At 44.2% G+C, this 23737-nt stretch overlaps 1 protein-coding gene across 9 annotated transcripts in view; it reads left to right on the forward strand.

The window, feature by feature from the left end:
• Positions 1-23737, forward strand: part of DIP2A (disco interacting protein 2 homolog A) — a 108166-nt gene that overhangs the window by 15624 nt on the left and 68805 nt on the right. For 5 of the 9 annotated variants that reach the window (XM_055313654.1, XM_055313656.1, XM_055313655.1 and 2 more), the window contains exons 2-6: positions 7053-7124; positions 9504-9623; positions 11036-11155; positions 12448-12681; positions 16345-16476. In XM_055313654.1, coding sequence (XP_055169629.1) covers positions 7053-7124; positions 9504-9623; positions 11036-11155; positions 12448-12681; positions 16345-16476 — 678 coding nt within the window. The remainder of the gene's footprint in view (positions 1-7052; positions 7125-9503; positions 9624-11035; positions 11156-12447; positions 12682-16344; positions 16477-23737) is intronic. The other 4 variants (XM_055313658.1, XM_055313660.1, XM_055313662.1 and 1 more) reach the window with 2 other exon arrangements.

Here is a 23737-nt window from a genome sequence, read left to right on the forward strand (position 1 = left end):
GATCTCATTTATATGTGGAATCTAGCATAACAAACAGAGCTCATAGATCTAGAGAACAGATTGGTGGTATTTGAAAGTTGCTAAGAGAGTAGATCTTAAAAGTTCTCATCACAAGAAAAAAATTGAACTGTGTGTGATGCTGGCTAACTATACCTAATTATGTTCATTTCACAGTACATACAAATAACAAATCATGTTGTACACCTGAAGCTAATATAATATTACACGTCAATTATATCTCTATTTAAAAGATCAATTACCTAAGGATTCTTTCTTAGGCTATAAAAGGAAAAACAAATTAAATAAAAACTAAGTAGAATAAAAGAAATAAGAATTAGAGCAGGAATAATGAAACTGAAAACCAGAAATCAATAGAAAAGCTGGGTCTTTGAAAATCAATAAAATTGATAGGTATTTAGTCAAGCCAATTAAGGAAAAAACAGAGAGGACACACATTAATATCAGAAATGAAAGAAATCCTGCAGATCCTTTGGGCATTAAAAGGATAATAAAGGAATACTATGAACAACTCTGCACACCGGAATTTGATAACCTAGATGAGAAAGATCAACTCCTTGAAAGATAGAATCTGCCAAACTCACACAAGAAGAAATAAACAAACTGAATAGGCCTATATTAATAAGTTCAATCAATAATTAGCTACCTTTCAAACTAGAAAGCAGACCCTAGGCACAGATGGGTTCGTTGGGGGAATTCTATCAAGCATTTAAGGAAGAGATAATACCAGGTCTCTATAGTCCCTTTCATAGACTAGAAGCAGAGGGAATGTGTCCTTCCATGAGGTCCCATTACACTGATACCAAAACCAGACATAGATGAACATGAACATAGATGCAAAAATTCTCAAAATATTAGAAAATTTAGTCCAACAGTGTATAAAGAGAATTATAATTAAGGTGGACACATGATGAGATGAGCACTGGGTGTTATACTATATGTTGGCAAATTGAATTTGAATAAAAAAAATTATATACTATGACTAAGCAGGATATATCCTAGGTCTTGCGAGGCTTGTTCAACATTTAAAAATCAATTCATGGAAAATCTATCACAGCAACAGGCAAAAGAAAATCATGTGATTATATTAAAGATGCAGAAAAAGCATTTGGCAAAACACCACACCGATTCACGATCAAAACTCTGAGTAAACTAAGACTAGAGTGGGACTTCCTCAACTTAATAAAGCAGACTATCTTATGTAAGAAACCTACAACTGGGGACACCTGGGTGTCCCTGCCTTCAACTCAGGGCATTATCCTGGGGTCCTGGGATCACATCCCACATGGGGCTCCTTGTGGAGAGCTTGCTTCTTGCTCTGCCTGTGTCTCTGCCTCTCTCTCTCTCTCTGTGTCTCTCATGAATAAATAAAATCTTAAAAAAAAAAAAAAACAACAACCCATGACTAACATCATACTTAATGGGTAGGAACTGAAAGCTTTCCCTGTAAGAAGATATAAGGCAAGAATGACCCCTCTCACCACTCATTTTCAACATTGTAGTGGAAAAAAATGTATAGATTGGGAAGGAAGAAATAAAACTCTCTTTGTTTACAGATAACATGATTGTCTATATAGAAAATCCAAAAGAATTAACAAGTCCCCCCTCCAAAAAAAAAAAAACCCTGAAACTAATACACAGTTATAGCAAGGTTGCATGATACAAGGTTAATATGCAAAGGTCAGTCACTTTGCTAAATACCAGCACTGAACAAGTGGAATTTGAAATTAAAAACACAGTATCATTTACAGTAGCACTTCCCAAATTAAATACTTAAGTGTAAAAAAACAAAGTATGTACAAGATCTATATGAGGAAAACTACAAAATACTGAAGAAAGAAATCAAAGAACTAAATAAATGGAGAGATAGTCTATGTTCATGGATATGCAGACAATATTGGCAAGAGGTCAGTTCTTCCCAAGTGGATCAAATAGATTCAGTGCAGTCCCAATCAAAATGTCAGCATTTTGTCGACATTGACAAACTGGTTCTAAAGTTTATAGGGAGGGGCAGAAGACCCAGAATAGAAACATAATTTTGAAGAAGATAAAGTTGGAAGACTGACACTTTGTGAAATGAGGACTTACTGTAAAGCTGTAGTAATCAAGAGTGTGTTGTGGTGTCAACAGAAGGGACAAGTCAATGGAGCAGAATAGAGAATCCAGAAGTAGACCCACATGAACATAGCCAATTAGTCTTTGATGGAAGAGCAAAGCTTATCCAGTGGAACAAAGATGGTCTTTCTAACAAATGGTCCTGGAACAACTGGACATCCATAAGCAAAAAAATGAACCTAGGCATGGACCCCTCACAAAAAGTTAACTTAAAATGGATCTCATGCCTAAATGTAGACTATAAAACTAGAGGGTAGATAGAAGCTAACATAGAAGAACACGTAGATGAACTTAGTATGTGATGACTTTTTAGATACAACACCAAAGACACAATATGTGATATGAATAATTGATCAGATACATTCTGTTAAAAACTTGTGCTCTGGGGATCCCTGGGTGGCTCAGCTGTTTAGCGCCTGCCTTTGGCCCAGGGCACGATCCTGGAGTCCCGGGATCGAGTCCCACGTTGGGCTCCTGGCATGGAGCCTGCTTCTCCCTCCTCCTGTGTCTCTGCGCCTCTCTCTCTCTCTCTCTCTCATAAATCATAATAAATAAATAAATAAATAAATAAATAAATAAATATTTAAAAAAAAACAAAAAACGTGTGCTCTGGAAAAGACAATGTTAAGAGGAAGAGAAGACAGACCATTGGCTGGGAGAAAATATTTATGGAAAAATACATCTGATAGAGAGGACTGTTATCCAAAATATACAAAGAACTCTTAAAACTCAACAGTGAAGAAACAACCAGATTGAAAAACGGTCCAAAGACCTTAACAGACACCTCACCAGAGAAGACATATAGATGGCAAATAAGCATATAAAAAGATGCAGTACATCAGATGTTATTGGGGACATGAAACTTAAAACAATGATGACACCGCTGCAGATCTCTAGAGTGGCCACAATCCAGAATATGTACAACAGCAAGTGCTGATGAGGATGTGGCGCGACAGGAGCGCTCATTCCCTGCTGGTGGGAACGCAGGATGGGGCAGCCACTTTGGAAGACAGTTTGGTGGTTTCTCACAGAATTACACATGCATATGACCCAGCGATCATATTCTTTGGTATTTACCCAAAGGAGTTGAAAACCTATGTCTGCACAAAAACCTGCACACGGTTGTTTACAGGAAATTTGGAAGCAACCAAGATGTCCTTCAATAGGTGAATAGATACATCGGTTCATCCAGTAATGGAATATTCAACACTAAGAAGAAAAGAGCTGTCAAGCCATGAAAAGACATGGAGGAAACTTAAGTTCATATCAGTAAGTGAGGTCAATATGAAAAGGTTACTGTATGATCAAACTATATGACATTTTGGAAAACTATGGAGACCGTAGAAAGATCAGTGGTTGCCAGGGATTGGGGAGTAAGGGAAGGGTGAACAGCACACAGATTTTTTAGGGCAGTGAAAATACTCTGTGTGCCATCATAATGATGGATATGTTATTAAACATTTGTCCAAACCCATAGAATGTGCAAAACCAAGAGTGAACCATAACTGTGGACTTGGGGTAATTACTGTGTGTCTGTATAGTTTATCAGTTGAAACAAATGCACCGCTGTGGTGGAGGATGTCTTGGGGCAGAGGGCAAATGGAAACTCTCCTACTTGCCCTTAATTTTCTATGAACCTGAAACTGGTCTTAAAAAAAAAAAAAGCTTTAATTAAGTTAAAAAATATATATGTATATAGCTTTAATTAAGTAAAATAAAACAAAACATAGAAGGGGGAAAAAATCCCCAGCCTCCTGGAAAATAAATCTGCAGGCCCAGATGGTTTCACTGACAAATTATATCACTTAAAAAAGAAAAAACACCAGTTTTATATAGTCTGTTCCGTGTATTTTTAACTTTTTATTTTGAAATAATTTTAGTTTCATTGGTAGCAGAAATAGTACATAGAATTCATTCAGTTTCCTGCAATAACATCTTATATAACCATATACATCATCAAACTATTTCCCATATATTCTTAATTACAGTTATTGTGCTAAAAAATGTAAAGAATTCAGAAGTGTGTGAGGTAAAAACTATTTCTCACACCTACCCCAAGCTAAATAAATAAATCACTGTTAATAATTTGTTGAGCATCCATCCAGGCATTTTTGGCACACACAGAAATACATACACCTACCAGCCTGCGTAGTTCTATTTATTGGTTGTTACCAGAATTCTACCATTCTTTATGTATATAGTTTCCAACTTACTGCTTCTACCTACTAGTACAGCATGAATCATGTAAGTAATACCCATCCCGCACCTTCCAAATAGTGGGGTGTGTTTGTCGTAATGCTGTATGGCAGCAGATTTACTTCTTCCTCTCCTTCCTCTCCCTCCTCCTCGTCCTCCTCCTCCTCCTCGTCCTCCTCCTCCTCCTCCGCCTGTTAGGAACTCTGGTGTCTGGGTTGCAACCTGGAGATGTTCCTTGCAATTTTGCATTTATAATCCGGAGTGACTTTGGTTCGCAGCAGTGGAGGTCACCGGGCGCCGGTGTTGTGGCCATGGCTGGAGGGCTGGTCAGCACAGCGAGCAGCGAGCAGCAGCCCATGGACCCCCAGAGAAGGACGGGCCCTGGCATCTCCCCAAGCCCCCCCACCTGGGTGCCTGGCCAGGGATGAGCTCTGTCCTCAGTGGCTCCTCCCCCTGCCCCACATGGGCTCCCCGAGTTGCATGCAGCCAGCTTGGGAGTTAGGCTCTGCTCTTTGTCTCGGTGGTTACAGAACTTGGCTTCAGAGGGTTTGGATTGGGGCCACTTTTCTACTAGCTTAGTGGTTCCGTGTCCACACTCTCCTTGGAATTCCACCTTCGTCTTTGTGCGGGTGGAAGTCTGCATGCGGTGCTGTGTCGGCTGAGTGTCTACGTTGGACACGAGAAATGTGGCAACTGGTTACACGTGAAAATGTGCAGCTTAGTTGTGTTCAGCTGGTTCCGGAGAAAGCGCGAGACCAGTTTTGTGAGGTCACAGGCAGGAAGCGGGGAGTTAACGTTCATTTCTGAATGCCCTCTGGCACCCTCCCTGTGGAAATGTGGTGGAAATGTGCGTTTGGAATGAGAATCGAGGAAGGAGCCAGCTGAGGGGAATGAGCACTTAATTTTTAAATATCCTGGAAAATCAGTCCTCTGCTTTTAAATAGGGGTTTATCAGTTTTAATGTAGTGTAACAGTATTTAGTTTTCATTTAATTTTGTCTTAATCACACATTTTTGTATATTTCAAAAGAATCATTTTTTAGTAGATATTGCTTTAAAAAATACATGCGCTTTAAAGTTGTTCACAAGTTAAAAAATAATAAGCTCAATTATACAGTCCTATCCTGGCCCAGACTGGGGTCTGAGTGTCCAGGGAGCAGGTAGGCCAAGGACGGTGCACCCTGAGGGCCCGGCAGTCAGTGGCGGGTGAGGTATGCTCCTGGGTCGCGGAGCGGCTGACGTTACAGGTGGAGCGCTTGGCAGGAAAAATAGGCCGAGTGAGATTTGCAGTATGATGCTATTCAGGTGAAGTAAAAGTACACGGACACAAAGCAGTGTCCATTCTGCAGAACAAGCTCCAGTTAGATGACTGGCATCCGGTAGGGGTGGTGAGGGAACAAGGTGGGAGCAGAGGGACGAGGACAGCCAGGGCGCCTGGGCTGCACGGAGGCCGGCGCCGAGGGAGGGCCGCGGTGGGGGCCTTGTCCGCTCCCCGGCCCCAGCCTGTGGTCAGCCTGCCTGCCCTGACCTCACACCCATCTTTTGGAGGAATGTAGGACTGTCTCCCCGGAGGCGTCCAGGGGTCTGCCCCTGGTCTACCCTCGGGGGTGTCGGGCCGTGAGAGGCCCTGGGCCTTGCAGGGACGTGCTGGTGCAAAGGCGGGCCTTGGTGAAGCCCCTGCACCCCGCAGCGCCCCAACCCCGACGCCTGATTCCTGAGCCGGCAGCCAGGCCCTGCGCTCACCTGGGGCGGCGGGGGGGGGGGGGGGGCAGCAGGGCTCCCAGAACAGTGCGGCTTTGTCTTGCAGACGGGTAGCCCAGGCAGGCTACTCATGGAAATCGTAAACATATATTTCTGGTCTAAATAAAGTCTCCAAAGCATGATGGGTTCACGCCGAGCATGCCAAGTTCTCTCTAGGAAACAGAATGTGCTCGTACATTGAGAAGTCTTTCCTTAAGACACCCTTCCTGCCTTGTTCCTGGGAGCTTTAATTTATTTTTAGGCTGTTCTTCTTTATGATAATTTGTCGGAACAGCAGTCCCTGTTCCCGAGTCCTTGCCCGGGGACGGGCTTGGGCTTCCCACCCCTACTTCCACACCGGGAACCTACGGACCTGCCTGGGACTCACTTCGGGATCTTGATGAAATGCAAGCTCGGGCTCATTCTGCAGCGTGGCCTCAGAGTCTGCTTTTCTGGTTTTGTTTTTAACTTTAAACATGTTTATTAAAAATTTTTTTGAGTCTTCATTTCTAACAGGCTCTTAGGGGATGATGACCACAATTTTTAAAAATTAAAGTATTCTTTACATACAATTAAATTCACCCTTCCTGGGTTTTGATGAACACGTGGTCGTGGGCCACCAGCACCACCAAAACAGAATGGCTTCATTACCCCCAAGAACTCCCTCGTTCCCCGTTGTAGTCACCCCCTCCCTCACCCCCATCTGCTCTGTCCCTATAGTGTCATCTTTCCCAGAATGTCATGTAAATGGAATAACTGTGTACGTAGCCCTTAGAGCCTGGCTGCTTTCACTTAGTGATACTCATGTAAGCTCCATCCAGGCTCCTGTATAGAACGAAAGTTTGTTCCCTTTTACTGCTGAATAGAGTTCCATTGTGTGGGTGCGTCACAGATATTAGTGTTTCCACTTTCTCCATTATGAATTACTTTTTCATTCAAAAACTTTGGAGGGAATATAATCATCTTTTGTCATTGTTGTTTTAGGTGACATCACTCAAAAAGGATATGAAAAGAAACGGGCAAAGCTGCTTGCATGCTACATCCCACTTCTTCAAGGTAAGGTCGGCCACTCAGCTGTTTCATAACAGCCATTTTTCTTACCAAACTTGGCCTAAAAATTGATATGTTTTGTATTTTATTAAGGAGGACTGGGCAATGTATCTAATATTAAATAATAAAAATCAAAGACCCAGGTTATAACTTATAGCTTGGAGTTGGCATAGATCTTATTTCAGATAGGATTTATCATATTTTTATGATTATACAATATAATGGTTTTTTTGTGATGATAGTAAGGAACATTCCCTTACGTAGGTTCAGAACAAATGCTGTAATGTTGTCAGTTCTTCCTACCTTAGGTTGATCTGTAGAGCTCACACACTTATCATTTCAACAAAATTTTTTTTGGTGAAATTTAACAAGCTAATTCTAAAATTTATATGAGTCTATGGGATCCCTGGTGGCGCAGCGGTTTGGCGCCTGCCTTTGGCCCAGGGCGCGATCCTGGAGACCCGGGATCGAGTCCCACGTCGGGCTCCCGGTGCATGGAGCCTGCTTCTCCCTCTGCCTGTGTTTCTGCCTCTCTCTCTCTCTCTGTGACTATCATAAATAAATAAATTAAAAAAAATTATATGAGTCTAAAGGGCCAAGGGATTCAAAATGTGCTCAAAAAAGAAGAATGAGATGGGAAGATTGGAAAATCAGTATTGGGCTGTCGTCATGAAGACGGCATGGTTTGGAACATGGGCAGGCAGCTGGGTTAGCGGAGCAGCACCCAGAGCCCAGACAGACACAGAAGGGCCCGCGTGTGCAGATGTGGCCGCTGTTGGGGGCAGCGTTGCGGGGCACGGTGCTGGCACAGCTCCCTGTCCGCGTGTAGGACACGTCACTGGACACAACAACCAGTGTCCGATGGAGAAGGACTGAGAGGAAACATAAAAGCTACAATATCGTAGAAGATTGTATAGGAAAATCGTCACCATCTCAAGAGAGACGGGATTCCATGAGTCACTAAAGGGCCTGGGCTGTGACCTGAACGGAGAGAGCCCGGACCGTGTTTAAAGTAATGTCATTTTATCCAGAGTCACCGTAAAGAGATTAAGGACAAGTCACACAGTGGGAAGATCACTGTAACACAAATAAGTGAAAAAGAACTAGTATCCAGATCGTGTAAGGCAGCTCTGTCCCATTTATTAACTTCCGTGATAATGGAAATGTCATGTAGGGCCGTCCAGCGCTCAAAACAATGGCTAGTGTAACTGGGAGACTGAATTTTTAATTTAAGTGAAATTAATATAAACTTAAAAAGCCAGAAAGTCCCCCAACATGATTTTTTTAAAAGCCGAGTAGGAAACTGGCCTGAAGACTTGATCATGGTTTTGTAAGCAGCAAGCCTACCAGGCAAAAGCAGACAGAGATGGTTGAGCTCAGGGGGAATCCGAGGGATGTGGATTAAAGCCATAAGCTGCCGGGTTGTTGGAGGAGGTTCAGACGGCAGGTATGGACAGCCGTAAGGCTGAGGCGGGGCTGCTGGCCTTCCCGTGTCCAGGCGCTCAGGCAAGCTGTTGGGTTTGCACCTGCGCTTTCTCTGGGCATAGGATGACAGCTGTCCTGCTCGCACCTGCAGGTTCCAGGCGCTGAGGGCCACGGAGCCCACGGGGTGCCCTGGCAGCCTCCGCGAGTCCCGGGGTGCGCTGGCTCCATGCCCGGCGGGGGCTGCACACAGCACTAGGCAGCCTGTCCTTGGGGAGCCTGGGCCGAGGGCCCGCTGGCCATCCTTCCGACGTGCCCTGGGCCTCAGACGGTCGGAGCGGGGAAGGCTTGCCTCATGCGGGCGTCAGAGGGTAGCGGAGGAGGGTTCAGAGCCAGCACAGGGTCGGCCTCATGACTCCGGGGCCCGCGTGCTCGTGGCCGCATGCTCAGGGCCGTGTGCTCAGCCCCGCGGTCTCTGCGGCCCGCCTCGTGCGCAGCCCCACCGACCCGCGGTGTTGCTGTCCCAGTGACTGCACGGTGGGATGTCATTGGGGGGAGTTGGCCGACCTCGTGGACAGTGCCAAGAAGAGTGACACAAGCCATCCAGATTCAGGACGCATTTGTGATGCAGAAACACGTTTCTAAAGGGCCCTCCCCAGAGCGCACCCCAGTGGCCACGTCGCTGTGACAGTCACCCGTCGTACAGACAGCGGGCGGCAAGGCCGGGCAGGCCGGGCGCGGTCGGGAGAGGGCCGCGGAGGTGTTCCTGGCGGCCCGCGTCGTCGATGCAGGGCCCTCCTGGGCTTCAGGGGCCGCCAGAGGCTGCGGGCGCTCCGCTGCTACCTGTGGGCAGCGAGCGCGGCGGAGCAACACGGGAGCAATGCGTGCTGCTTTAACTGGAGTGTTCCATAATCACAAAAGCAAATTGTTTACGTAAGACAATCCTACAAATTTGTGTCGCAGGAGTAGATCCGTCCCTACAAGCAGAGAACAGGGTCTCCGGCCCCGCGCAGACGTCAGCTGCGGCACCCAAGCAGCAGAAGCTGCGGCCGGCCAACTCCCGGGACGAGCGCTTCCGCTCAGGTAGGGGCGCCCACTGGGGCCGCGGGGAAAGTGGTTTCCACTTGAGGGACCATTTACCACATCTCTTTTTAAGAGAAAATCTGGCCTCCACACGGCCTCAGGATCCCTAACGTGACCCATAGGGTTGGCGGTCTCTCCCCAGGAGATGCTCGTAAAAATCCCTAGATAAATCATCCTTTCTGCCGATTAGTATAATTCCTTTAAACTTTTTTGTTCATTTTTGGACCTCAAGCTTCAGGGTTGGTATCGGTAATTTTCGTATGTTGTGGAGTAGCTTTACTACAGCAGGCGTTTCTACTAGTTTTTCTTTTTCTCATTTTGGAGATTTCCTTCTAATCAGATTTCTGCCATTCTGTCAGTACTTTTATGAATATTTAAGTCAGTCTGTGATATTTTATTTGAATTACCGGAATGGCCATTGAAAAGATTCATGTTTTCAGTTGTAGGCTGCGTGTCAGTAGCTTTTGGGCCCTCTGCTTCGTCTGCTTAACATTTCCACCCTGTGTGACATACATTTCCTTTCCATTTAAGATCTTTTGGTAAGCTTTTTTTATTTTTTAATTAAAAAGATTTTTTTTAAGATCTTATTTATTTATTCATGAGAGACAGAGAGAGGCAGAGACATAGGCAGAGGGAGAAGCAGGCTCCATGTAGGGAGCCCGATGTGGGACTCGATCCTGGGACCCTGAGCTGAAGGCAGACGCTCAGCCCCTGAGCCCCCAGGGGCCCCAGAGTTTCTATTTTCTGTGCCTTCTTAGTAGATACCCTCCAGGGGAGCAGGCTAAACAGTCTAACTGCACTGTTTGAAAGTCATTTGGAGGGATCCCTGGGTGGCGCAGCGGTTTGGCACCTGCCTTTGGCCCCGGGCGCAATCCTGGAGACCCGGGATTGAATCCCACGTCGGGCTCCCAGTGCATGGAGCCTGCTTCTCCCTCTGCCTGTGTCTCTGCCTCTCTCTCTCTCTCTCTCTGTGACTATCATTAAAAAAAAAAAAAAAAAGTCCTTTGGAATACTTCAGGACAACTAGAGACACATTTAGGTTCATTTGTTTCATTTTAATTTGGGGGATTTATCTTTTATCTAGTTTTGATTTATAACTATGAAAATATTTACATAGTCTAAATCTCCCAACAAAGGAACATTTAAAGAAATCTAGGGCCAATGTCATAGGCTATGCTTATTTTTTTAAATTTAAAATAAATATCAGATAGTATAGTATAAGTTTCAGAGGTAGATTTAGTGACCCATCAGTTACATCTAACACCCAGTGCTCATTACATCACGTGCCTCCTTTATGATAGGCCTTACTCATGTCTCTTTTACATTCAATAAAAACAGATAATATGAACTTAATTTTGTTACTTCGTAAGCAATCTTGTAGGAAGTGTATTTACTGCTGTGTTTTTACGTAGATGTTCACACGGAAGCGGTGCAAGCAGCTCTGGCCAAGTACAAGGAGAGGAAGATGCCTATGCCTTCCAAAAGACGTTCTGTTCTCGTACACTCGTCTGTGGAAACCTACACGCCTCCAGGTATTGACGGACGGCGTCAGGAGCAGCTGGGTGGGCCTTGCACGGCTCCGACCTCATAGCCTTCCCTTCCCCGTCTGACCTGTAGTAAAGATTTGGAAAAACTAGAGATCAGAAATATTTGTGTACGTGCAGTGTACACAGTGTGGCTCTAACCCAAGTGGGTGCTTGCTTTCTTCCGGACTTTTGGGTACATTTTAATGCTTTTACTAAAATGCTATTTATTCTTTTTAGTAAAGAGAGGAACCCAAAGTCAATGCTTACTGGAATACTTAAGTTCTCTGATTTAAGAATCTTAAAATTATTCTCATCTTATTGATTATTTACTATATTGTTACCAGGCGTTAAATGGGAGTGGGTTATTTGGAGGATTTTAAAAATTTATTATTGTTTCGTTGTTATTACCATTAGAAATGAGAACTTTTACGTGGAGTATTGGTGATGTCTGGTGTCCTGCTGCTGCCTGTCTTGATTTTGAAGTCACGAAACTGGTGTCAGGAGTTTTTGGTTTGATGATGTACTGAAAACCAAACACACTAGGTTTATAAGACAATTTGGGGGTTTTGGTAACACTTCCTTTCTAAAGGAAAAGAAAAAGTTTATATTGTTGAAAAAAAACTTCTAGAAATAGCTGTCAGATTATTGTTCCCACTAAATACAACTACAGATACCACTCAATTTTTAAGAAAACTTTTTAATAATAAAATGCACAGTCATGGTGACTTGAAAAACCTCAGTGAACAGTTAATCTTACTGAGTGAAGCAGTTGTCTTCGGGGGTTATTCTTCCCCGGGCTCATTGCCGCCTCCCCTAAGAAGACGCAGGTGTGCAGGGGAGGCCTGGGCGGGTGGGGCTGCTGCCCCTGACCACTGCGCTGCCTCGGGGGGCAGGCCGGGCCGTGTGTCAAGGTCGTGTGGGGCGTTCACTCAGATGAGCACTCAGCACCTAGGGACTGCCGTGGTACTTGGGACCCCACCAAGGCTTGTGCTGAAGCCACTTAGGGCTTGGGCCGCCTCCACTCCCAGCATGTGGGCTCCCAGACAGTCCTCCCGGGGAGGCTGGGCTCTGAAACCGCTTTCCCAGTTAGGGCTCCTTGGATCTTACAGCGGAGAACTTAGACCTTCTAGATCCAGGGCAGCCTTTGAGACGACCCCGTGGCCGCGCTGGGCCGCAGCGGCGCAGGTGTGCACAGCTTGCCCCGGGCAGGCCTGGGAGACGCAGGTGCCGGTGTGGGAGCTCCACCCCCTACCCGACTCATCCCTACATTATGCCTGTCATCATTATTTTAACCACAGACACGTCATCTGCCTCAGAAGATGAGGGCTCTTTACGGCGACCCGGGCGACTCACCTCCACTCCGCTCCAGAGCCATTCCAACATCGAGCCCTGGCTTGACCGGGTCATTCAGGGCTCGTCCACCTCATCCTCTGCATCCTCCACCTCATCTCACCCGGGAGGGAGACCCGCTGCCGCTCCCAGTGCCGCCGCCACCGCCACGCTCACAGGCCCCGCGGCCCACGCCCACATAGGTCAGTAACGAGCTGCCGTGGCCCTCCAGGACAGGGGTGCCTCTGTGCCCCGTGCCCATCAAGACCCACCTCCTCTTTTTCATCTGGAAATGTCTTTTTGGTAACAAGAGTAGCTCCTGGTGCGTCTGTGGTTTGGCAGTTCCAGGCACGGTGGGCCCCGGAGTGGCGGTGTTCCTTCATGTCAGGTCCCCTCCTGCTCTGGAGGTTGGGCTGGTGCAGGTGGCAGGTGTAGTAGGGTGGACGGCCCCTCAGGCGTGGCCTTGGCTGCTGCTGATAGCCACCCACGGCCTGCTGCCTCGACGTCATCCCCGCCTTTGCTCTTGGCTGCGTGTGCAGAGTTGGAGAGCCGTCAGCCGTCCCCTCGCCCGGCAGCTGCTGGGCCTGCAGTCGTGGGCTGACCTTTCTTCCTCCACGTACCAAGTCATACCACCCCTCAGCCCGAGGAGAGGCCAGGCAAAACTAAATCGCAGAGATGTGTCGATCTTTTCTAAATCATCCAGTTCTCTAAATTACATTGATCTTAGGAAAAGTTGCAAACGTCTTATCATTTGAACGCTTTGCACTCAACAGCAGGAGTAGCATAGCGTGTGTGAGCTGCGACGGGAGCTCGCGTGTGCTCTGCACTCGTGCCTGCACAGCAATGCTTTTCTTGGGTGGTGCTGTCAGCGTGGCCGCAGACCCTCTGAACACCCTCATGCTTCTAGACGTGGAGGGAAGACAAAAGTCAGGTTGTTCGTGACCTGCCTGAGATCACGCAGCTGTCCTAGCAGTGAAGCCAGGGCTGATGCAGTTTTCTTGGTTCCCACTCATTTCTTTGCTATTCTGCTAAAACTGGAATGTGCACCAGCTGCACATCAGTGACAGGCTCCTGTTTTCAGGAAGGGGGGTCCCAGCAGGTCAGACACCCCCAGGCAGGGCGGGCTCGGGCTGAGCTGCTTTCACATGAACGTTGGTCACTCAGCTGCACCGGGAGTGCATTGGGTGACGTCTCCGCATCCCCTGTGGACACATCACGGATGCACTTCGCTGTTTATGGGTTGAGTCAGTACAGGAATCCTGCACACTTCTGTGGAGCTTGAGTCATCTACCATGATGTAGCCCCGCTGCCTCCAGCACGCAGAGAAGCTGTCGGTCTAGTCCTCCGGGTAGTAGGAGAGGCTGGGGCTTGAGCAGAGCCCACGGACGCTGTTCTGGCCGTCCTCCTGGGTGTCCTGGGGCAGCTCGCGGTCTCTGCCCCCTGTCCTCAGGGACGGCTTCCAGGGAGAGCCTGAAAAACAGCTTTCACACGATTACATTTTTTTCCTCGTTTGTCACAGTGATTTGACTTACCGGAAATACACAGATGTCTCAAAGTGAGAAAACAGTTGTTTCCGAATGTGCTGTTATCTTATTTCTGCTTCCTGAGACTCTGTTCTCGGTGAGATGGGGTAGGAACGAGACTGTGTTAGCCGCCCGTGGGCTCTTGCAGTCCCTGCTTCCCGTGGCTTAGAGAGGAAAGCGTATCCAGCGTGAGTGACTGGCCACAGCTTATAACTTAGCCTGACAGTGCTGGACTTTCCGGTGGCTGTGGGGCCTTTTAACGATGCACGCAGCTGTGAGGTGTGTGTCGCCCTGGCCGTGGAGGGTGACGAGGGACACTCGTTACCACGGTGCACGGAGGACCCCCGACTCTAGCAGGTGTGGCCGCACCCGTCTTTTCTCCCATACCACTCGCTTGGCCTCCATATACATTGTGTGATCGAGTCTGGTAAATTCTAATAATCTTAACTGTGGATTGTGGGTTCCATATGCTAAATGTCCTCTGGGTATAGATGACTTGAGTTCCTGAATCTGAAAATACTCACCTTCCTGCTCCGTGTTATAAAAAAATCACCTTTTTAGTTTTTATCACTGGAGAATTCTTCAGTTTGGACTGAGGAAAGAAATCTAGAAAGGAGAAAATTATAGTAGGTAAAAAAACCTTGAGGTTCAATATATTAGGTAAAGGTAATTTAAAAAAATATGTTGTTTTCGATTTTGGATTACAGAAATCAAATCCATAAAACACTGGGACACAGATGTAAATACCTGTATTTAAAAGTAGTATTTCCAGGGCAGCCCGGGTGGCTGAGCCGTTTACCGCTGCCTTTGGCCCAGGGCATGATCCTGGAGACCCGGGATCGAGTCCCGCGTCGGGTTCCCTGCGTGGAGCCTGCTTCTCCCTCCGCCTGTGTCTCTGCCTCTCTCTCTCTCTCTCTCTCTCTCTCTCTCTCTTTCTCTGTTTCTCATGAGTAAATAAAATCTTTAAAAAATAAATAAATAAATAAAAGTAGTATTTCTAATTAAAGCAGTTCATTTTTATTTTAAATATTGTTTATTTTTATTGTTTTTTTGAAGATTTTATTTATTTATTCATGAGAGACACAGAGAGAGAGGCAGAGGGAGAAGCAGGCTCCCCGCAGGGAGCCCGACATGGGACTCGATCCCAGGACCCTGGGGTCATGCCCTGAGCCGGAGGCAGACGCTCAACCACTGAGCCACCCAGGTGTCCCTATTTATTTTTATATGGTGTTTTTAAAACTACTTTGTAGTTAAGATTACCATTTATGCATTTTTCATGAATACTGTTAAAATCACTTCCTCTTTTTGCTAGACTTGGAAGGTTGGGGAAATTTCTTTCTAAACTAAAAGAACCTCATGATAGGCATACTTTAAAATGCTAATTTCATCAATATCATGCTTTCTCAAGGGTTATGAAAACTCTGTCATTAAGTTAGATTTTTCCAGATGGTATTTTCTGCTCTGTAAATAGTTGAGTTTGGGTTTTGCTTCCATATAATTTCATCTATCTACATATTTAAAAAAATTTTTTAGCTTGCACTTTGCCTGGGTTATGATGATTGGAATTTAAAATCAGAAGCAGCAGAATGGCATCTGGGGTGGCGGGAGCAGGGTCAGGACCAGGGGACTGCAGGTCTGTCCCGATGGCCCTGGTACAGATGCCCGCTCACACCCACACCTCTGCAGCTCAGAGGCGGCCGGCGTTCCAGATAGTTAACATGTGCCGTAGGATAAAGGTTAAACCCCAAAATGTGCGTTCAGACGGTGGAAGGAGTGGCTTTCAACATTTTCTGCATCTAACGCCGTTGGTCTTTAACTGTGATGTTAGTATCCTGTGTCGTTAGGACTTGACGGAGATCCCCCAATAGTGACATGTGTTGACCTGGCAGTGGGGATAATTTTTATCTGCCTAGGCTTATTCTTGTGTATTTGTGACATCCAACATACTTTTTTGGGGAGAGGGGGATAGTTTACAGAAGCTTGCCTTTTTTTTCATAATACAATGAAAATGGTTCAGTGAACAATTGATTTAAAATGTGTCTGTGCTTCATTGAGATTTCTAACTGCAGCTCACTCGTGCCTGTCAACACACTGTCGTTGGAGGTTCTGGCCGAGATCCCTTTGAGAACCACAGAGCCCACTTGCACACGGGTGTCCACAGACCGTGCCTGGGAGTTCAGAGTTCACAGGGTCTCAGTCAACCAGAAAAAGAGAATTAATTGGAGTACCACCTCCCGTGCTTAGAGCTCAGCGAGTGAGGCTTTAGTTGAATGGGGTTTATAGAGCGACTTAATCCTCTTCTGAATCAACAGCCACTCTCATTTGGGGTTTGTTTTTCCAAAGCAGATCTTCACTCTGCCCCTCCGGATGTCACCACGGGCCTCGTGGAGCTCTCCCACTGCGAACGTCCACAGCTGGCTTCTGTGAGGGGTGTCCCTCGGGGCTACAGCGGGAGCGTCCTGGAGACGGCCGGTGGTGAGCATGCCTCTCTTTGTCCTTTAGAAGCAGCAGAGCACAGCCTTTCTCTTCAGGTATTGACCATGAGCATCGCTTAGGTGCATTTGCGTTAGCAGACCTGAGCCAGCCATGAGTTATCACGGTGCATGTGGGCTGAAGCCAGCGTGTGGGCTGGGCGTTATTACAGAGAGTGCCCAGGGGAGGAAGAGTCAAAAATCTCTGGAAGGGTCAGAGGGGGAACAAGGAGAGTAGGGAAGAGAAAGCCTCGACATTTAAATTGGATGCAAAAGCAGTTTGTAGCTATAGAACAGCAGGAAAAGAAGCCGTGGCAGTCTTTGCTGCAGACTGTGCGTGGCCTCAGTGGGAGAGCGCCCGGCCCGTGACACCCATTCCCACGCTGTCTGCGCCCACAGCCCGAGCAGCGGGCACCGCAGCGAGCGTGGTTTCTCACCTGCAGGCTGGGAAGGCCACAGCATGACCTTCACAGTGTCCTCATTTAGACCATTTCCTTTTGAATCAGTTTCCAGCGTCTTTGATCAAAATCATGTGAAGTTTTCTTTGCAGTGTTCCAGGTCTGAATTGGAGGAAAATCCAGAGGATCTTAGATCTGAGGTTTTAACATGTATTCTGATATTCCTAAGCGGTGGATCAAATTTTGTCCAGGTGCTTTAGCTCCTTGTCCAGACACAGTAGGAAAATACTGAGTCAATAAGAAGCAGGTTTTCCACTGGTTAGATTTTTTTTTTAATTTGATTATATATAAAAAAAAACTTAATAGCTCAGTGGAGGTATAACTGACATGTAATCAACTGCACATATTTAAAGTGTACAGTTTTACATGTTTTAAGACGTGTACACCTGTGAAACCATCCCTGTGATGAAGTTAGTGAACACATCTGTCTTTCCCCTCTGCCCCTCCCCCTGCACTCCCTCCCTCAAATGAATGAATGAATGAATACATACATACATACATACATACATACATACATATATACATAAATGGTTAGGTGTCCAGTTCTTGTTTCAGCTCAGGTCATGGTCTCAGGGTTGTGGGATGGAGCCCCGCCTCAGGGATGTACTCCGCAGGGAGTCTGCTTGAGATTCTCTCTCTCCCTCTGCCCCCCCCCCCGCCCTCCCCCATCACCCCCATCCCTGTCTCACAAATAAATAAATCTTTCAAAGAAAGATAGTGAACACATCCAGCATTCCTAAAATTTCCCTTGTGCACCTTGGTAATACCTCCCCTCTGCCCTTTCTGACTTCCCCCAGGCTTCCTGCAGCCCTCATTTACTTCCTGACACTATGAATTAGTTTGCATTTTCTGGAATTTTGTATAAATAGAATCATGCAAGGGGAATCCCTGGGTTGCTCAGCAGTTTAGTGCCTGCCTTTGGCCCAGGGCGTGATCCTGGAGACCCAGGATCAAGTCCTGCATCAGGCTCCCTATATGGAGCCCATGTCTCCCTCTGCCTGTGCCTCTCCCTCTCTCTCTCCCTCTCTCTCTCTCTTTCTCTCCCTCCTTCTACCTCTCCCTCTCCCTCTGTGTCTCTCATGAATAAATAAGTAAAATCTTAAAAAAAAAAAAAAAGAATCATGCAGTATCTACTCTTAGATTGTCTGACCTCGGCCCCTCTACATATGTACTTTGAGATTCACTCGTGGTCTTGGATGTAGTTTGTTCCTTTTGCCGGTAAGTTGTACCTTGTTTTATGGATGTGGGTGTGCTGTGCTGTAGTTCTCACCTGTTGAGGGGTACCTGGGTTGCCTCCAGGTTTGGGAGGCAAATACAACTAAAGCTGCCGTGAATACTCCTACAAGGTTTGGTGTAGAGGTATACTTTCATTTCTTTTGGGTCAATAGCTAGGAATAGAATGGCTGGATCACATAGTAGGTTTATGCTTAACTTTCTAAGAAATTACCAAACTGATTTCCAAAGTGGTTGTCCTATTTCACATTCCCAGGCTGGAGATGAGTGCTCACGTCCCCCCACACCCTTGCCTGCGGTTGGTGTGATCAGGCTTGTTAACGTCAATGTGGAGCTGGGCGTGTGGAGGTATCTCACTGAGGTGTTAATTAGCATCTCCCTAAAGACTCAGGATGGGCAGCACCTTTTTATATACTTATTTGCCATCTGTATGTCTTTTTAAGTCTGTTCAGATCTTTTGCTTTCTTTTTAATGTGCTCTTTTCCTATTAAGTTTTGAGAGTTTGTTATATATTCTGGATTCAAGTTCTTTATCAGGTGTATAATTTGGATATTTCTCCCAGCCTGTGGCTTGTGTTTCTCTCATTCTCTTAACAGTGACTTTCAAAGAGCAGAAGTTACTGATTGTGATGAAGTCCAGTTTACTCATGTTTTCCTTTATGGGTCCTACTTCTGTGTCATATCTAAGATATATTTCCCTAACCCAAAATCATAAAGGTTTTCCATGTTTTCTCCTAGGATTTTGTAGTTTGTTTTATATGTAGATCCATTTCAAGTTAATTTTAGTGTAAGTACAGCATATAGATGGGAGTTTGTTTTTTTTTTTTTTTTTTTTGCATGTGGATGTCGAGCTCTTCCAGCATCGTTTGCTACAAGGCCCACTCTTTACCCCACTGAATTTCTTTGGGATCTTCAATGAAATTTGGTAGACCATGTATGAGAAGGATCTGTTCCTGGCTCTCTGTGCTCCCCCATGGCTGTTTGTCCATCTTCGTGTCAGTACTACAGTGTCATGGTTACTGTGGTTTTACAGCAGATCTTGAAATTGTGTAATTTGTCTTCAAACTCTGCTTTTCATTTTGCAGTTTGCTTTGGCTCTTCCAGTTCCTTTGCATTTTAGTGTATATTTTTATATTTTTTATTTTTTTTTAAATTTTTTTTTTAAATTTATTTATGATAGTCACACACAGAGAGAGAGAGAGGCAGAGACATAGGCAGAGGGAGAAGCAGGCTCCATGCACCGGGAGCCCGACGTGGGATTCGATCCCGGGTCTCCAGGATCACGCCCTGGGCCAAAGGCAGGCGCCAAACCGCTGCGCCACCCAGGGATCCCATATTTTTATTTTTTTAAGATTTTTATCTATTTATTTATTCACAAGAGACAGAGAGAGAGAGAGAGAGAGAGAGAGAGAGAGAGAGAGAGGCAGAGACACAGGCAGAGGGAGAAGCAGGCTCCATGCAGGGAACCCGATGTGGGACTCGATCCCAGGTCTCCAGGATCAGGCCCTGGGCCAGAGGCAGACGCTCAATCACTGAGCCACCCAGGCTGCCCTAATGTATATTTTTAAATCAGTTTGTTTCTATCAAAATTCCTACTGAATTCTTAAAATATTATATATTTCAATTGATAAATACAGGGAATCCCTGGGTGGCTCAGCGGTTTAGTGCCTGCCTTTGGCCCAGGGTATGATTTTGGAGACCTGGGATCGAGTCCCGCATCGGGCTCCTTGCATGGAGCCTCCATGCTTCTCCCTCTGCCTGTGTCTCTGCCTTTTTCCTCTCTCTTGTCTCTCATGAATAAATAAATAAAGTCTTTTAAAAAACTGAAAAATACAGTATATCCCTCCATGTATTTGGCTCTTACAAAAAATTTTTAGCATTGTTTTGTTAAAATTATTCCATAATAGGTTATGTTTTTGATGTTATTCAATTACAATGTTATTATAAATATTAGAATTTTAAATTTTTTCCAGTTGCTTATTACTGGCCTGCAGAAATGCAATTGGTTTTTGTTTGTTGGCCTTTTATAAGTTTATTAACTTCTTTGGTAGATTCCTTAAGATTCTATATGTTTGGCCATATTGTCTAATATGGTTTTAATTTTCTTTCCAAATTGTCTTTAGGGACATTTATTTTTCTGGCCTTACTGCAATGTGTAGGACTTCCACTTGTGTCACTGAGAAGTGTTGAAAGTTGTTTCCAGCTGTAGGAGGAAAGCATCCACTTTTTCGTGTTTGAATTGTGATCTTAGCTGTGGGTTTTTCAAAGATGCTCATCATCAGGATATTATTTTCCTAATTTCCTGAAAATTTTTATCTTGGTTTTTGTTAAATGATTTTTTTTTTTTTAAGAGAGAGAGAGTGAGCATGCAAGGGTTGGGGAGGGGCAGAAGGAGCAAGAGAATCTTAGGCAGGCTCCAACATCTACCAGGGTACTCCATCTCACAACCGTGAGGTCATGATCTGAGTTGAAATCAAGAGTCAGGCACTTCACCAACCGAGCCACCCAGGCACCCCTGTTAAATGAATTTTTTTATCTAGTAAAGTCACGTAGGGTTTTTCTTTTGTAGTTTGTTAATGTAGTAAATTTCATTGATTGATATTTGAGTGTTAAACCAAAGTTACATTCTCAGGATAAACCCAACTTGGTTATCATGCGTAATTATTACACATAATTTTTTCTGTATTATGGATTTCATTTGCTAATACTTTGTTAAGGATTTTGTGCCTATGTTTAAGATACATAGTGGTCTGTAAGATTTTTTTTTCTTGTAATATCTTTGGTCTTGGTATCACAATAACACTCATCTCAAAACGAATTGAGAAATATTCCTTCCTCTTCTACTTTCTAATCAGAGAAAATAAATTTTCTGTTCTTGAGTCAATTTTGTGTATTGGAGGAATTTGTTCCTCTGTGCTCTCCAATTTAGGCAGAAGTTCATGATATTCCTTGATTTTCCTCTGATGCATTTGAATCAGTGGTGCTGTCCCCTCTTATATTTCTGGTATTTGTAATTAGTGTCCTCTCTCTTTTTATCTTGATCATCCTAGCTAGAAAGTTAATTGAATTTTATTTATCTTGGGCTAATAAATAGTGGTTTAGTGGTTGAGTGTCTGCCTTCGGCTCGGGGCATGATTCCAGGGTCCTGGGATCAAGTCCCTCATCAAGCTCCCTGCATGGAGCCTGCTTCTCCCTTTGCCTGTGTCTCTGCCCCTCTCTCTGTGTCTCTCATGAATAAATAAAATCTTTTAAAAAAATTAAAGAATTTTATTTATCTCTGAAAGAACCAGTTTTGGTTTCTTTTTTTCTATTGTGTTTATCTCTGATCTTCTATTTATTCCTTTTTTCTACTTATTTTGGATTTACTTTGTTTTTCCTTTTCTAATTTTTTGAGGTGGAATCTTAGATCATTGAATTTATTCCTTATTTATTCCTTAGTCCTTTATTCCTTCTTTCCTGATGAAAGTATTTAGGGGTGCCTGGGTGGCTCAGTTGGTTAAGCATATGACTCGACTTCAGCTCAAGTCATGATTTGAGGATCATGGGATTGAGCCCTGCATCGAGTTCCATGCTAGATGTGGAACCTTCTTAAGATTCTCTCTCTCCCCCTCTCTCTTTCCCCCTCTCCCTCCCTCTTAAAAAGAAAAGTTGTTTAAAGCTATAAATACCCTTCTGAGAGCTGTTTTAACATCCCGCATGTTTTGATATGTTCTTTTCCTTTTTAATATTCAATTCTAGATATTTTCTCTCATGCTTTCCATTTTGACCCATGATCTATTTAGAAATGTGTTGTTTAATTTCAATAAATTTCCAAATAGTTCAGGTATATTTCTTTTAGTATATTATATAATTCAGCTCCTTCTAAATATATTCAAACTTTTTTTTTAAAGATTTATTTATTTATTCATTCAGAGAGAGCGAAGAGAGAGGCAGAGACAGGCAGAGGGAGAAGCAGGCTCCATGCAGGGAGCCCGATATGGGACTCGATCCTGGGTCTCCAAGATCACACCCCGGGCTGCAGGCGGCGCTAAACCGCTGAGCCACCAGGGCTGCCCATATTCAAACTTTTTAATGACCGAGCACATGATCTCTTTGAGGCATATAATGCTGTTGGGTAGTTTTCCGTGTAAATGAAAGTTATATTCATTTGGTTGATACTTTAGTTTGAATCTTCTCTCTCCTTACTGATTATCTACGTACTTTTTCTATAACTTGCTGAGAGGGGTATTGAATTGCTAACTATAATTTTGGATTTTTCTTTTTGTTTATATCTGTCAGTTTTTGTTTTGTGTATTTTGAAGTTCTATTATTAGGTGCATACATATTTAAAATTGTTCTGACTTGATGAATTGGCCACTTTATCATCATAAAATTATCTTTTGTGATGTTTTTTATCCTGAAGTCTTCTTTATCTGGTATTATTATGGCTGCCTTCAGCCATTTGATGAGTATAGTTACATGGCAAATTTTTTTATCCGTTTACTTTTACCCTGCCTAGGTATTTAAAATTAAAATGAGTTTCTTTTAATTAGATTTTATTCATTCTTGCATGTTTCTTTAAGCAGACAATCGTTTACTTAGTTGGAGTGTTGGGACCATTTATAGTCAGGCTTTTTTTTTTTTTTGTTTTTTAAGTATGCTCCAATGTGAGCCTGAATTCACGACTCTGAGATCAAGACTTGAGGTGAGATTGTGAGTTGGATGCCTAACCAGCTAAGCCACCCAGGTGCCCTATAGTCCATTTTAAAGATATTTATTTATTTGTTTGTTTGTTTATTTATTTACTTATTTATTTATTTATTTATGGGGGGGCAGGTGCTCAGAGGCAGAGGGAGAAAAAAATCTCAAGCAGACTCCATACTTAGTGCAGAACCAGATCCCACAACTCCAAGATTACCACCCCAGCTGAAACCAAGACTCAGATTACCACCCCAGCTCAAACCAAACTGACTGAGCTACCCAGGCACCCCCTGCCAGGGTCCATTTTATTTAGTGATTTGGTTGGGTTTAAATCTATGATCCTGCACTATTTTCTCTCTTTTACCCATCTGCTAATTTTAGTCCTTTGTCTGCTTCCTCTTCTATTCTATATATACTTTTTTTTTTTAGTGGTTACTATACAATGTACTATATGCATCTTTACTTCATCACTGTATTCCTTTACATGATACTATATATACTATATGTGGCAAAGATGCTTTTTTAAATAAATGTTATTGGGACCATTGGAAAGCTTGTTGGGAAAAGTTAAACTTAGATCCTTTTCCCATACCATTGAAAATGCAAAACTCCAATAAAAGAATCAGACATCTGAATATAAGAAATGAATTGGTGAATTTCCTTTAACCTAGTTATACGTAAAGCCTTTCTAAATTTAACTAAAAATCTACATGCAATAAAAGTAATGTGAATTTGACTACATAAAACTAAAAAAATTCTTTAGATGGCAAAATAGAGTCACAAGAATTGACAAACTAGGAGAAACTATTCACAGCATTTGTGATAAAACTCTGATACTTCTAAAATGAAAGACTTTTAAAAAGATTTTATTTATTTATTTGAGAGAGAGTGAGAG

This window comes from Nyctereutes procyonoides, unplaced genomic scaffold, assembly GCF_905146905.1.
Source record: "Nyctereutes procyonoides isolate TBG_1078 unplaced genomic scaffold, NYPRO_anot_genome, whole genome shotgun sequence".
NCBI classification, from domain to species: Eukaryota; Metazoa; Chordata; class Mammalia; order Carnivora; family Canidae; genus Nyctereutes; species Nyctereutes procyonoides.